The 15,337-nt window shown below is 45.1% G+C and overlaps 1 protein-coding gene across 1 annotated transcript; it reads right to left on the bottom strand.

The window, feature by feature from the left end:
* Positions 1–4,083: 4,083 nt before the first annotated feature.
* RPS19BP1 (ribosomal protein S19 binding protein 1) lies at positions 4,084–6,463 on the bottom strand. The gene is made up of 4 exons (XM_080630472.1): positions 6,345–6,463; positions 6,121–6,261; positions 5,728–5,825; positions 4,084–4,754 (listed from the first exon to the last, which is right to left on the bottom strand). The coding sequence occupies exons 1-4, from the start codon at positions 6,391–6,393 to the stop codon at positions 4,620–4,622; spliced, it is 423 nt and encodes a 140-aa protein (XP_080486598.1). The 5' UTR covers positions 6,394–6,463; the 3' UTR covers positions 4,084–4,619.
* Positions 6,464–15,337: the final 8,874 nt, after the last annotated feature.

Here is a 15,337-nt window from a genome sequence, read left to right as displayed (position 1 = left end):
GCCTTGTTAGGTACTGGAAGTTTCTCTAAGGTCTCCCCAGAGCCTTCTTTCCCCAAGCTGAACAACCCCAACTCATCTTTGCTGTCTTTTCCATCGCAATGCTTCAGGCCCACAAGTTTGACCTTGTGAATTAAAAGAGGCATTCAGTCCCCTGACCTAGGCAATACCATTTTGGCTGCTCAGGTATCCCAGGTATGCTGCCTTTGCATGATTTTCAGTGCAGTCATGCAGTGTCACAAGCCACTGAACAAAGCTATGTCTACCCACAAACTCCAGTTTCCCTATTCCATAGGTGCTAGCTGCCTCTCATTTCTCCTTCAGCTGCTCTTTTCCTCTCTTTTACACGTACACACCCCTTTAAAAGATGGCAGGGAGCGAGTTCCAAGCGCAGCAGACACGTCAGCTTCATTTATATAGGGCAGAGAATCTCCTTGTTCTGTACCTCCTCTCCACTTCCATTGTCGTGGATGGGCAGCCTGAGAAAGAGACCTAGTCTTTACCTCCCATTAAAGGAGTTAAATGATCCTCAGGACAGACCAGCTTGGCGAGATCACTGGTTCGCCCTGCCAACCAGCTATTTCATCCAGAAAAAGGTGTGTGTCACCCTGTAGACAGCTGCAGAGCAACCTCCATGCTTTTTATTTCCCCTGCCCCCACCAGTTAGTGGTTGGCACTGTTAATCCTATTTAATGTAACTATGGATAGACACACAAACCTTTAATCCGTTTCAAACCTACTAACCCTTCAGCCTCCCTTGGCTGGAGTTCAGCAGCCTGTCTCCTTTTACACTCCTCATTTTTAGCTGGATTGATGGGTCTCCAAATGAGAAACTTCCTCGTGCTGTAACTTTCCTTTTGTGAGTTATTCAGGGCACTGCTTCTGTGCACCCTTTCTACAGCAGCCAGTCTCTTACCCAAGGCGTTCCGGAGCTCGTCAGCGTTGTAGGTGCTGATCATCAGCAAGACTGGAAGGGGAGTCAGTAATGAAAAAGAAACCAGAGGCTGAGATTCCCAAAGGCTCCATCTCCCTGCTTCCCCTTTTCCTCCCAATTTTCCCCCAGCTTTTTCAGTGTTTTTTAAGCCTGAATGTTTGCCTGAGCGTGCTTTCTAGTCTCTTTTTGTTCATTGTCAACCAGGTTTGTTACTGCTGTGTCATTTCAGAGGCAAGAAGTTGGTTAGTGCCCTGAGCAAACATGTTTTCTTGGTTTACGTTTGCAGTCCTCCCCTCTCCTTGTACACATAACACTGATGTTAGCTGTTGTTGTTTTCTATGCGAAAGAAGTAAAGACTTGCTGATAGAGCAGAGGCTGTATCAGCTTACATTAGCTTGTACCCATCCAAACAAATTTTCCTGTTTGCTTTCCGCTCACATAACGAAGGAGAAAGAAGCCATTAATGGGCTTGATGAATCTTATTCACAGTAAGCTAGCTCAACACCGAGCATCTGGGAACCATTTTGCCTCCTCTAAACCGTCTTCCTGGGAAGGTTCTACCACATTAATAACACTTCAGAGCTTTTATTTGCATTTATATTAAATCCGCTGCTGCCTCCCATTACGACTCCCTGCTGCGTGTGGGTGAGGATACACTGTAAGATGGCACTCTCCTCCTTCTCCCCCAGCTCAGCCACCTCTATTTTCTGCTGCAGGGTGCTCAGCTGGTGTCGCAGAGCTGGGAAGAGAGCCAGCAGCCTGATGAGCTCAACCAGCATGCAGCCCTCACACCGCAGCAGTGGGATGTCTCCCTGCGCTGCCGCTCACAACCGCACGGGAGGGAAATGCCAGGTCCAAGGGTTGAGGGCTGCAGTGTGTCAGCTTCCAGTGTGGGAACTGGGGATTGGAGTCCACCTAGGAAAAGCAGCTATGGCAGCAGCTCCTTCCCTAACCCCCTCTTCTCTTTTACAAGGGCCGGAAAAGTCTCTGCAAGGAACACAGAGATCGCACAGGTTGCTCCAAGAGAGCCACCTCCTTAGGTCCCAGGACAGCCAAGGAGCTGGCATGATCTAGGCATGACTAGACCATAACAGACAGCTGGAAGTATGAGGAGATGCTTAGCTTCAGCATACCACAAGGCACATGCCACTCGCTGGTACTTATTCTCCCTCTAGCTTAGAAGACTTCTCCTCAGGGGCCAACTCCTGCCACAGTGTGCAGGTGGCACTGCTTTTCTTTCATAGGTTCTCCTCCTCTCCTGGAGAGGGAGAAAATCAAGGCTAGAACATGCTAGATCTTTTGCCCTTGTGGAAGATGGTTTATCTAGAGCCACCCGCTCACTTCTGCTTGCTTTTCCTTCTTCCTGCAAAATAAAGTCTAATTTATTTAAGGATACTGCTGGCTGTACAACCGAGGTTTGATTTCAGATGGCAAAATCAAGTCTGTCAGGTAGCTTTGCCCTCTTCAACAATATAACACCTCATGGCATACAGCCACAAGAAGTATGGTGATTATTTGTGTTGGCTCTCATAGTCTTTCCAGACAGTAATGAGAGCCGCCATCCAATTTTAAAACTCCACGGATCTGGGTGTTATTATCCTTGGGGAAAATTGCCCTGGGCCATGCTTTAAAGTTCTTCATTAACCAAAAGAACAACTTTACTGTTTGCTTACATTTGCAAGCAAACAAGCCGGGTTTTGCACAAACAGAGCGAACCACATTACCTTAGTGCTTCTTTCTGATGGTTTTGCTTTCCTTTGCTTGCAGAAGGGCCCAGCAGCTGAACGACCGCAGAAACAAGCCTGTGTAGGAGGAACTGGTAGAGGAAGGGGGTTAACATGAAGGACATCTGTAAGGTTAAAGGAGCTGCCAAATGCTGAAGATGAGGGCTTGAAACAAAACAATACTCCAGAAATCTACCTTTCAAACTTTTAATCCAGCTTTTTCACATTGTTAATCATCTCTGTGACAGCTCCACACAGAGCTGTGTGTGTTAGACCAGCTCACATACACTGCAGCATGCACAGAGGTTTTAAGGAGACACGTGCTGCATACACGTTTTGCTCAACTACTTTTTCAAACACTGTTTCCATTCTTTCAAGAAGCAAAAGGTCATTCTCTTTTTTTACATGTTTTTTTTTAAATTTGGAAGCAAGATCAAACTGAAAAAGAAGGGACTTGGTCTTTGAACCGTTCTATTTTTACCACTTTTGGCTGCAGATAGTTGAACTTGATCCCATTACAAGAAATCTCCTCCCATTCACTATTACACAATTTCCAGTACATGAACTTCAGGATGTTCACTACTTTCCCCGTCTGGGCCTCATACATCTGGGTGACCTTCCCTTCCATGCAGACAAGAGAAGAAGAACACAACAGAGGTGACACAGACTTCAGACAGCATCAGGACTTATAATCAGAAGGCAGGGAAGGGATACCGAATTCCCGACAGTGCTAACATCCAAGCACCTGCTGCTCAGGTCAACCAAGCCTCTTGTAATCACAGAGTCTAACCAGAACTTGGCATTAGTCCTTCTCCTTACCTTTTTTACAGATTTCCCATCTTTTCAGGCAAGGGGCAGCAAAGGGCAGTGGCCCTCAAGCAGCACATTTAGTGGTTTCGTGTGGAAGTGTTTGGAACAACACCCCCACCTGCCGGGCCTTCTATTTGTTGCAGCAGAGTATTTAGCAGTAGTCTGATAGGAAAAGACCTCCCCTTCAACCCAGCACCTCAACTCTGGCTCAGATTTTAACTTGGTGCCGAGACTATCATTGGGTTACAATCCCTCCTGGATACAGGGGCTGGCAGCACCCAGAAGCAGTGCCCTCCTAGCGTGGCTGAATCTCAGTGGGAGGCTCAGGGATAAGCATGCAAAGGACAACTTTCTCCATGTGAGAGCTCTTCCTTGGAGACTGTGAGTAGGCAAAACAGGGGAGTCATCTCCATTCCAACCTACACTTTTCGAAGGCCTGAGTGTGTCAGAAAGAAGATTAAATACATGTGTCAACATGAATCAGACAGGCCATTTACACAACTGAATCATCCTAAAGAGAGGGATGCTTGGATCAGAACAATGACACAATCCATCTTCATCAAATGTAGCCTGTCATAATAATCACTATTACAAAGGCAAAGAGAGGCGGTGTCTGCAACAATTATTTAATCAAACAACATATAAAACTTTTTACAATGACTGAAAAACCTGACAGAGGCTGTAATAAGAACAGAAGCTGCAAGGCTACTCAGGTTTAACAATCTTTCAAGGCATCCTTCCCTTCGTGGGTACCTGCTGTGGGTCCAAAACGCTTCTCTATTCACATACAATACTTTAAATGGTCCCTGCACAAGTACACAAGTAGCAGAAGCCTTACATCCTGAAGAAGGGAACAAGATTTACATTTGGCTTGGTCTACCCTTCTACATTAAGAATGCAAGGCATGGTGGATGGAGGGAGATAATTATAAAGACAACGCATCTCAGAGCCAAGAGAACCTCCATGGCTCTAGCTGGACAGTATCAAGTTCTGCACAGATGCAGAGCTGCTCTGCAAGCCTAACATTAAAGCACCTGCTGACAGAGGCACATCTCTGATGTCTCATCTCAAACACACAGAGGAAATGGCCAGTCCAGCATGCCAAGCACTCAGCTACAGAAAGACTGGAGCTGTGAGAATCCCTGTCATGTTGTTTATGGTATCCCAAAGTATTCCCTCTCAAATTTACGGAAGTCTTCCTCAGTAAAGACAGTGCCCTCGGGCTTCTTCTTTGCTGCCTTCTTTGGAGGCTGATCTTTGGCCTTCCTGCCTCTGTTCTGAGCAAGAACCTTCAGATGATGAAAAAAAAAAAAAGAAAAAATCCCAGTCATTGTTATCCAGACCAAACCACAAAAATGGTGATTTTCAAGCTCACTGCTGCATCCCTGCTGTTCTACTAATCCCCCACTATATCCCAGAATGCCCCCAAAGAAAAGTGAGAGGCAATCACCAATGTCAACTAAAGCAGGTCACTGGGACAACAGCAAATACTGTTAATAATTGGAGTCAAATACGAAAACTGCTCTTCGTTAATCATCACAGAGATAGAAACACTTATTTAAATTCAGATCTTTCTGAAACTATGACTTTCTTTTATCCTGTCTCTCCAGGATAAATTCAAGTTGATGGAATCCCCTCAGCATTTTCTAATACACTGTCACTTCCTTTCACAATCTGCAGCCTGAGAAACACTGGCTTAAACCACTTGGTTTATAAGTTAACAGCCTGCATCTCATAAAAATAGCCCAAGATTCTAGTAGTGTCAGCTATTCTCCTCTTCAGATCCTGTCATGGGACTTCCTTTTGGGGAAGGACACTGGTTAAATTCTCAGGTTATGAGAAACATCATTCAAGATGCTATGAAATTCCCATTACATGAGCCAGCAGCACATCTGGTTCCTTGCTAAACAGTCTCCAGCTACAGAGAAGGCCAGTATGATCAACAACAAGAAGGTCTGAACCAGGGCTTCTTTAACAGCTGAAGCTATGAAATATCTTTGGTAATTAAGAAAAGCCAACAGCTGTCAGTACATTTTAACTAGTATAAGAGAACATCATAGGGGACAATGTATCAACATGATGATAAACATGTCACTTTGTTTTAGTATGTTATTTTGTCAGTGCATACAGAAATTCCTCAGGGCTGCTTGCTGACAGAAACTTGACTTTGCACGGGGTCTAAGCTGGAAGATCTGGGAATGATCCCCATTCACCTGTGTTCCTCAGCAGAAGCAGACCCCCAAACAGAAGTAACCATCTTACTTTTTCTGTGACTGCTCTGTTTGCAACAAGTCGTCCTTTCAACATGTACTGCAGGTTTTCTCTCAAGTGATTCACAGCCTTCTTCTTATGATACTCCTCTAGGTCAAAGCAGAGTGGGAAACAACACATCAGCTGTGTATCCAGGCAGCATGCAAGGACAGACACAGGAGGACCAGCAAGGCCCCGGGAGAAAGAAGCAGCGCTACAGCCCAGGGATAAGGGTGCATCCATAGATCTGGCTGCGCCGAAGTAAGGGACACCAGGAGGATGGGAAGGGATGGATACAAACGGCTGAGAGCCCGGCTGCGGGACACCGTAAGAGGGCGCGGTGGGAGGGCTATGAAGGGCGGCAGAGCCGCTTCTCCCTCTCCCCAGAGCCGAGCCGGGACTCACCTATTGCCGACTTCACGACTCTGCCCTTGACTGTAGCCCCGTTCCTGCCGGGCTCCGGCGCCCTCTTCCTCCGCCTGCCAGCACCCGCCGCCCTGAGGCCATTCCTCCCGCGCTGGCGTCCCGGCGGCGCCTTTCCCCGGCCTGAAGCGGGCAGAGGGATGGAGTTACCCCGGCCGTACACCGAGAATCACCCTCCCCACACCCCCCGCTCCCCGCCAGCTCACCCGGCACCTCCAGCAGCTCCAGGCCCCGCCGCAACAATGAAGCCGACATGACCGGCACTCAACTTCCGGCTCGTCCTCTTTGCCACTTCCGTCTCCCTGGCGGCACGCTTACGGCGTCGTGCCCGGACTGGTGCGCATGCGCAGAGGGAGCTGCGGCAGGCGTTGGGAGGGAAGGTTTGTGGCGCCACGTTGTGTGGACATCACCTCAAGGCCGTCCTCAACTCGCGTCGCGTACAGCGGTTGCGACAGTTTCTTGCTGGTGATTCTTCGTTACCGTTCCTCTGCACTATGTGTCCCGCAGGTCCTCTTTGTTACACCCTCATGGGGCCACTGCAACAGTGCCATGCGTCCAAGGGGACCTTGCCATCACAGGGGTAAGATTAGTAACAACAGGCCAGGAGGAAGCCAGTGATGTGTTTTGTCTTGGTGAGGCCACAAAATCAAGATTTAACTCCGAGTTAGGCTCCTCTCAGTCACAGAATTTCCCTCTGCCATAAATTGCATCTATTACTCAGTATTACTTTGTTTATTTAAAGCTCTCTTCCCTCATTTTTGCCCTAGAGACTTGATGCTAGTGTCTGCTAAATTTAGCTATCATCTGAATGAAGCTTACTCAGTTACAGCCAGTGCAGGCAATAATAAGCTAACACTGGAGAAGGAGAGAAGTTCATTCTCCCTCAGGCATGTCCTGCAGGAGAAGGTGATATAAGCAGCTCTCATTGTTTCTCATAGTAATAATCTCCTAACAGGCAAGTTATAATATATAATAACATTTAAGCCTCGGTTCATTAAAAGGCATTCATTCTCTGGAAATTGTTCTCCAGCCTCTGCAGATGTCACCTCAGTGCCTGTCTTTTTATTGTTCATTCTCTTCTGAATCCCGCCCTCAATGTGTCCCAGCATCCAGTGTCGGTAGCTCCTGGTGTGATAGTGCTAATACATTCTTTTGGGCAGGAACTATTGGGTGCTTATCCCCAGCTTCACGGTGGGCGAACATTAACCCTTTATTGCTTGTTCATCATGTCACTTCTCACTCTTAATTTTCTTTTACAGTAATCTGAACCTTTTTTTTTTTTTTTTTTTTAAATTGATCTGAGGGGACAGTCACTGGGTGTGTAGCACAGGGCACTTCCCCATGTTCTTGTTTTCTCTTAGTAGCTACTGGAAGATAGAGCTTGGTCAGCTCTTATTTCCTTGCCAGGTTTGTCGCTCCAGTTGTGTGAAAGGTCACAAAGTCACGAAGAGGTTACTGTAGCTTTGCAAAGGAGAAGCTGAATGTGCAGTGAGTTAATGGCCTATTGGTGAAATTGGAAAGAGCACTGGAGAGCATTCCAGTCAGCAGAAGATTTGTTACTACTTGTATGCTCAAATCATCTTTAACTTGGTCAGAGTGAGATAAATGATAGCTGCCAGTGAATTTACCATGGGGAAAGCATTTCCAGAAACATCTCATCAGTCAAACACTGACTTTTAGCCCCTAAAATACTTTTTACAGCCTCTTTGTAAGCTGCTCATGGTTACATATTACATAGTATATTCAAGATAGCTTATTCTGATGGCTAATTTGCATAACTTATTAGGATCACTTAATACATTGTTACACATGCCTAGTATTAGAATGGTGTAACCTCATAAATACATTATGAAGGCACTTGGTGCAAAACCACCTGCGTTACTAACACTACAAAACATGTTTAACAAATAAGTGTGCTACAAGCTGCACTGATTTATTATCCCATAGATAGAAAATATATGTCCTTTTCTACCTCAAAAGCAAACCGTTACCAGTGCTATCCTAATTCTGTTTCTGTTGCACCAGTTAATAAAGCCCTCAATTATACAAATGTCTCAGAAACTCTGACTCCCTTCTTATTAAATACCTTCAGTAGCAAGAAACTGTAATCCAGGCAATGCCTCCTTTACACAGCAAGGTTGAGTGCAGACTTGCTATTATTTTAGCTAGCAGTTACCTGTAGAATAAAATTTAATGAGCACACAGGAGTCACTTTGCTGAGCAGGGAAGGCAAGGCATGTGCTTTAACTGCAATCACAGTCTCCTGCCTCAGAGTCTGATCAGGTTCTTGGAGTTACTTAGTGCACCAAAAAGTTAAATGGCTGGGCATTTTGTGTTGAGGCACATTACCAGATTTGGATCTGTTGCCAAAGATCACAGTCCAACATGGGCCATGGATTTTTTAACACTTTGTTTCTTATTATTAACACATTGTATTTCTTCAGCTCCTTTTAACAGGATCTGGCAGTATTTCTCAGGGCATGATCATTAATGTTTCTCCTGACTGTGTTCTGGCTTCAGCTGTGTTTGGTCTTGCCAGACATGGTGATGACAGCATCTGTCATGTCTCTGTGCGGGTGACTTTGGTACAACTAATACCTGTCACACTCTTGCAGACACAAGTGCAGAGTCTTCCCTTGCTCTTTGGCTTTAATAGAGAATTGTGCTTACATCTTCTTCCTGTAGTGCTAAACATGATCAGTTTATTGACTTGCATTAGGAATGTACCATCATCTCTTAATATGGACTGGATTTTACCTGTGTATTGTATGTTACCTTAAATCTGTATGTACAGATTGCATGTTAAATACAATATTTTTACAATGTAATAATGTTAGAATATAATTGTACGTACGGTGTAGGCATTTGGATCACATTATCTCTTCTGCATGTCATAAACTGTAAAATATCCTCTGCTGATCTCAACTGCCTGTCTTTGATAAATCTGCTTTATGCTGAGCAGAGCATAAAAAATACTGTATTTCTCTTTGCAGGAGCTTCTATGGCTTTATTATTGTCACAGTGATGATATGCTTCTTACTTCATCATGATATATACGTTTGTCACTTTCTTTTACCCGAATTACAGTTGAAAGTGATCGAGCAGACCCTACAAATAGCTTTTCCAGACTAGTATGTACTATTAAAAATTTAATGTTGTGAGACTCCGTGTCTATGTCAGTAAAAAAAAATAAATCAGTATTTCATTGTACTGTTTTTAAGGCCTCTGTTCAAATTAAATTTTCATCCAAGAAAACTTCATCACTTTGTAATCTCTCAAAAATCAGTGCAGTTAACTCTTTGAAGCGCTTTGGGGATGGAAGGGATGTCAAATAGTATTCATTTAGGTGTATAACATCTAAATAAATTACTGTCTTAGAGCCTGAATAATCTAACTTTGGATGGCAAAACCCACAGGTGCTGCATTTTGGATTGAGAATGTCTTTCTGAGAGTGAAGCTATCTTTGAAAGCTTTTTGCTGCTAATGTGCATGTTTTATAGCTTTCTTTAAATCTCATGCCTCAGTGGGTACCCATGAGCTAGCTGGCTTTTCAGTTACAAATAACACAGCATACAGATCAGTTTTAAGTTCTAAGTAACTTCCATCTATGAATATTATCAATTCACTTTCTGCTTGCTTTCTTACGGCATTGAAAAATGGGATTTTTCACTGTTTGAATATGTTGATATCTGGCTCATCTTGGAGTGACTATTCTTCTCATTATTATTCTAGGCTTTGGAAGATTTCGGAGATTATTGGACATTTGGCTTGTTCCACTGCATAATTCTGTACTACATGTTAACAAAGACATTATTGATATTCATTTGCTGTCTGTGGCAGTTCATAATAGCTGTTTGTTTGCTCTTAATTTATGTTCCAGCTTCTGGATCCAGGGAGTTACGTAGGAGTCTCCGTCTGAAGGAATATTGTGAAGAATGTTAGAAAACAGAAGCTGAGGGCAGCATTAGAAGTAAAATACAACAATCACAAGCATTTATTTAGCTTAGGGCTTTTTTAAAAAACAAGTCATGATTTTGGGAAATGCAGTCCTGACGTCTGAACACTTGGTGTTGTCTACACTGACATGTATATCTGTATTTTTTCTTCCAAAATGAACTAGACTGTTTTATAACAACCGGATTTTCACCTCTGCACGTTCCTTCACATGTGGATTATGGAAAGTGCTTTGCTTTAGAAAGCTAGTTTGTCTAGTTTCACCACATCCCATATTCAGTGTTTTCTCTTGAACAGCAGTATTCAAAGTTGCTGTCATTAATATTTAGCTGTGTTTGCCAACTTGAAGCAAGTTGTGCTGTGGTGACTGTTCCAACAAAGAACCATGAATCACTGCCCATCCTGTACCACAAGTACATAGGAACCTTTGTCCTTTAACTGCGTGACATGCCTTTGAAAATGATTTGACTTTCTGGCCTACTCAATTTGAACAAAGGCTGGACAATGCTTTGATTCATACACTTGCAGGGGTGAATGTCTAGTTACTTTATACTGACAGAAAGTCTTTTATTCTGACATTTTTTCAATCCAGTGCAGGTATCTTACCTGTACGAGGTCACCAAAGAGCTGGCTCTGCCTTGCACAGCTTCTGCAGATAATGTTGACACAGGTGAAGATTAAATCAGCTTCCCACCATAGTAGATGCTATAGTAAGAAATGAACTCTGCCCCTGAACCAGACGAGTTATCATCTTCCTGTACAGATTAGATAAGGAGGTACAAAGATTAAGCAACTTGCAGGGTGGCTGAGACAGGATGAATGCTCAAACTAGATCCGAATGACAATGTGGAGGCTTAGGCCAAAACACATCTTTGTTCTCCACCTGCTGGAGAACAAAGGTGGCTCCAAATGAGAAGAGAGCAAGCTTTGCTGAAGAGCCTAGTTTGTAGAGGGAGGTAATATTTTTAAGAGCATAAATATTATATGTGGAAAAAACCCAAACAAGTCCTTCTTCAGGGCATAGAATACCAGAAGAAAGCACTTTGCTAGTAATACTTTGCATATAGTACAGAGTTGATGTCACAAGGTTTTTGAGGTCAGAAGTAATGGGAGTTTGCATCCAGATGCATAAAAATGCCTGAACTTCTAGTGCCTTCGTACTTTCCATCTTTGCCTGAAGGGAAAATAATCTCTTCAGAAGGGCATCTGCTGCTCTTGCATGCCTCCTAGAGTGGAGCAGGCAAACAGGTCTGCAGCTGCTGGGGACCAATTTCTTTATTTCCCACGACTATCCTAAATGTTAGGACAGGGAGGAAGTAGTAGGATTCCAGGGCTCAGAGTGACTATTTTCCTCCTGTCCCTTCTGTGGGCTATGGACATGGTTCCTGGGTCTTCCTCTGCCCCTCCCCACCTACTCCATTCCTGCAGTATCGGCTCTGGGAGAAGGTGGCAGACCTTACTGCCACTGTTTCCTCTTACCTAGAAGGCCAAAACCTATCCTGTTATAGTTGTTTTTCCTTTTCCCTAAAACCGGAGAACAAGAGGAAAAAGATCCTTAGGTGGAGCAGGGATGGCTTGAGTGAGCAAAATGCGGGGGAGCTGTGGACCTTGAACCAGTAAGTGCTGGAGAACAGGTGTTAAGAGTTGGCGGACACAGGAAGGAGGCAAAGGCAGGACTGGTGCAGGGATCGAAGTGAGCACAAGTATGCTTTACAGGTTGTCAGCCTGAATGAAATGCATTGTAGAAAGGTGAGTAAAGCGTGGACAACACCTACTGCCATATGTACGCACTGCAGTTATTGAAAAACTTAAGAGCTTTGGGCCCATATCTTGCTTTTTGGGGATCTGCCTTGTTAATTTTTGTGGTTTTGTTTCGCTGTCACTGCTGGATCAGCACAGCTTCCAGGAGTTATGAGCAGTTCAATGGAAGCCTTTGAAGAATCTTCCAGGGCATCTTTCATTATGACTTTGGAAGCTGAGTTAGTGATGGACTTGATGAGCCTTAAGTCCTCAGTTATCAGGATCTGAGCATCCAAGCTTATCATGAGCTTTGTTTTCCTTTCAAATCAGCTTCAAGCAGCTGGACTGTTACCTGTTGATGTTACTTCCCCCTGCCACTGGGTTTCAACCTGTCTTTCTCCTTTTGTGCTTCTAGAATTGGTCTTTCCTCCTTTTCAGCTGAAGATTGGCCTTCCTGGCTTAACATTTGACTTTCTTCTTTTTTTTTTTTCTCCACTGGCTTTCAGCTTTCTCTTTATTCCTCTGTTGTGTTGTTTGATTTGCTCTATTGTAGCTTTCTTTTGTGTTTTTGTCAGAGCTATAGATATTGTATGGCAGAATCTGAGAAATTCACCCCTAAAAATATTCCCTTGCTGACTACACAGAAAATGGACAGAAATTGAAAGAGGGATTTTGAGACAAGGTGCAGCGTATAACATTCTTTAACTAGATGGACTTGTAAAAAGGCAGTGGTCATTCTCAGTTCTGGAAATATTGTGGTCTTTGATGAAATAAAGTCTCATTTTTTCCAGGGAGGATGTTCTTTGTCCTGTTTAAATGGAAATAATGATTCTCATGTAAAGAGCTTGGAAATACACAGAGAAGAGGCTGTGTTAGAGCTGAGAGCTGAAGTATCCTCATGCTTTGCAAATGTGAAATTGGGGAATGTCACTGGTTTTTGAACATGGCCTCTTTCAAAGCAGTGACAAAGAGGTGGAGGCTCTGTGTTTTGTTCCCAGCCTATCTGCTCCAGGGTCTGAAAATGTTTACGAGCCCCAGAGCTGGCTCAGGATGCAATAAAGTTTAGCTAGTTATGCTTGTCACCAACCATTAATGATTTGAAAACAGACAGGAAATTGGCTGGGGCCGTAATGGGCTTTTGCTGCCTTAGGCAGGCCTTGTTAGGGGATGTCTCTGCTGCTTGGTGCAGAGCAGAGCTGGTGGAGCTGGGGGCAGCATTGCCTGCTGCTGCAGCTCCTGCCTGCTTCTTCCTGTGCGGGCACTGCTCTCATCTTCCCATGGCTAAAGGTGTGTCATGTCCCCTCCTGTTCTCCAGTCTCTTCAAGCTTGGGAGGAAGCCGTTTGGAGACAGTAGAGAAAACGGAGAGGCAGAGGAGGGATAGGATCATGAAGGTGTTGCAGGGCAGGGGATGAATGGGCCACCAGCATGCATTGGAAAGGAATGGGTCAGATCAGCTTGTTTCTGATGTGGGACTCGAGAGCAAGGCAGCACTGTGAATTTAACAGCAAGCAGCAGGGGGCTGGATGGTTATTGCCACAATGCACACTTTGTGGTTTCCTAATTTGTGGGATTTTCTTTCTTTTCAGAATTGCTGAGAACCACACAAAATAGCCTGTGAGGCTTCCCACATCAAGGATATGTTCTGTCCTGCGGCTGGCATGCTGCATTTGCCAGCGTGGTGCCAGACCTCTCTCCCTGCGCTCTGCTTTTGTAATTTTTTCCCTTTGCTTGTTTTCTTTTTCCTTCTTTTGCTCTCTCTAATAGCTGTATTTTGTCTTTCCTTGTCTTATTCCCTGCTTCCTTGACTGCTGCCTCTCTTTGTAGCCCTTGCTTCTCCAACCAGGATCCGCAATTTGTGAGGCTGTGGGAGGGTGACAGTTCATCCTGACATTTTACCGTTTATTCTTGACTCCCAGGAGCTGAGTCCATCTAAATTATACATCTGGCTCTCTCTTCCTTTCTTTCTGTTCCCATCCAGCTCTCCTCAGCACAGTACAGAAAACACTCTTCTAGAAAACACTGAAAATCCACTGCCATGTGTTTGGGGACCCCCCAGTCTCTTGGGTGCAGGGGCAGCCCTGGAGGTGCTGGATACCAGCGACCCATATACTTCCCACGAGTCCTCCGGGGCCACATCTCCTGCTCTGTCTTCTGAAGTCCGGGGAAGAAACGTCAGCGTGAGAGAAGCCCAGGCTGCCATTTCTAGCGCGAATGTGTGGTGCCACAAGGGCTCTCCTCACTAGATGTCACTGTGAGGCTGGGTTTTGCCTGCCATAAGCAGAGCAGCCAGGAGGGATGGGTGCTGAGATGAGTGCTGAGCAGGAGCAGGAAGGAGGGTGTGGAAGAGGTTAGCAGGACATCTGTTGAGTTGCTGTAGGCTTTACCCAGCCTGGGCAAGTTTTGGGCACAGAACCAGCAAGGCGCAGGAGGGTTTTGGGTGCAATTTCGTACGACAACCTTTGAACATCCAAGCCAGTATCTAGTAGTCATTAGGGCCTTAGTATGAATCAGCCACCATGACTTTTGTCTAAGTAGTGCTTACCTCCTGCTGATCATGATACCGGTTTGGCAGCAAGTCCCTTGCTAATGCTCAGTCCTGGCGCACTGTTCACTCTCCCCATCTGCCGTCACCCATCCGTAGCCCTGGCTGCAGCACACCTCCATACGGTGAGTGGCCATGTTACTGCCTTGCTGGCAGGGCTGTGGTGAAGAGGGCTCTTGGTAGAGGGAGGCACCACGGTAGCCCCAAAAGTCGAGGTGGGAGCTGTGGTGGGTGGTGTAGGGAGGCCTGGCAGAGGCTGGCCTTTCCTCTCACCAAAGAAGCCAAGTGACAAGCTGGCCATGTGGTCCCTGGTACTGAAGATGTGGGGCAGAGTGGGAGCTGGGAGAGTCAAGCACCTGTGGGGAGTCTGGCTCACATGAGACCTCCCTGTGCAGTGAGCAAGACCTCCTGTCCCACAGTTGGCACGTGCATTGCTAAACATAGTGGCAGATGCTTTTATAATTTCTTTAATTTACTTAATTTTTGGGGGCTTTCCTTCTTTCACTTTTTCTTTCGTTTCTTCACCCCTCTGTTTTGATAGCTGTCTTTTGACTTTTGTTGCCTGTTTCCCTCTCTCCTTGTCTTCTCTTTCTCCTTCTAGCCCTTGCTTCTCCAACCAGGGTCAGCAGTTTCTGGAAGGATGACAGTTCAACCTGACCTTTTATCTCTTGGTCTTGACTCCTAGTACTTGAGTCCCTCTAAATTGTAAGACCAGCTCTTCTTTCTTATCTTCCTCCCTTACTCCACTGTTTGTTCCTGCAGCTTCATATTGTGAACTGGACCTTGCAATCCTGTCTCCATACTCTGAGGGGCCCCTACTGTGCAGAACCTGTAAGCTGTATTCTAAGGAAGAGGAACTAACTAATAAATGCCCCATAAATCACCAATATCTGTGGTATAGACTATCTTTAGGAGAGTTATATGGTTTTATTTTTAAGATAATCAACTGCAAGCCAGAAGCG

Source organism: Psittacula echo (assembly GCF_963264785.1).
Source record: "Psittacula echo genome assembly, chromosome: 1".
Lineage (NCBI taxonomy): Eukaryota > Metazoa > Chordata > Aves > Psittaciformes > Psittacidae > Psittacula > Psittacula echo.
This window is presented reverse-complemented; position numbering and strand designations above follow the sequence as displayed.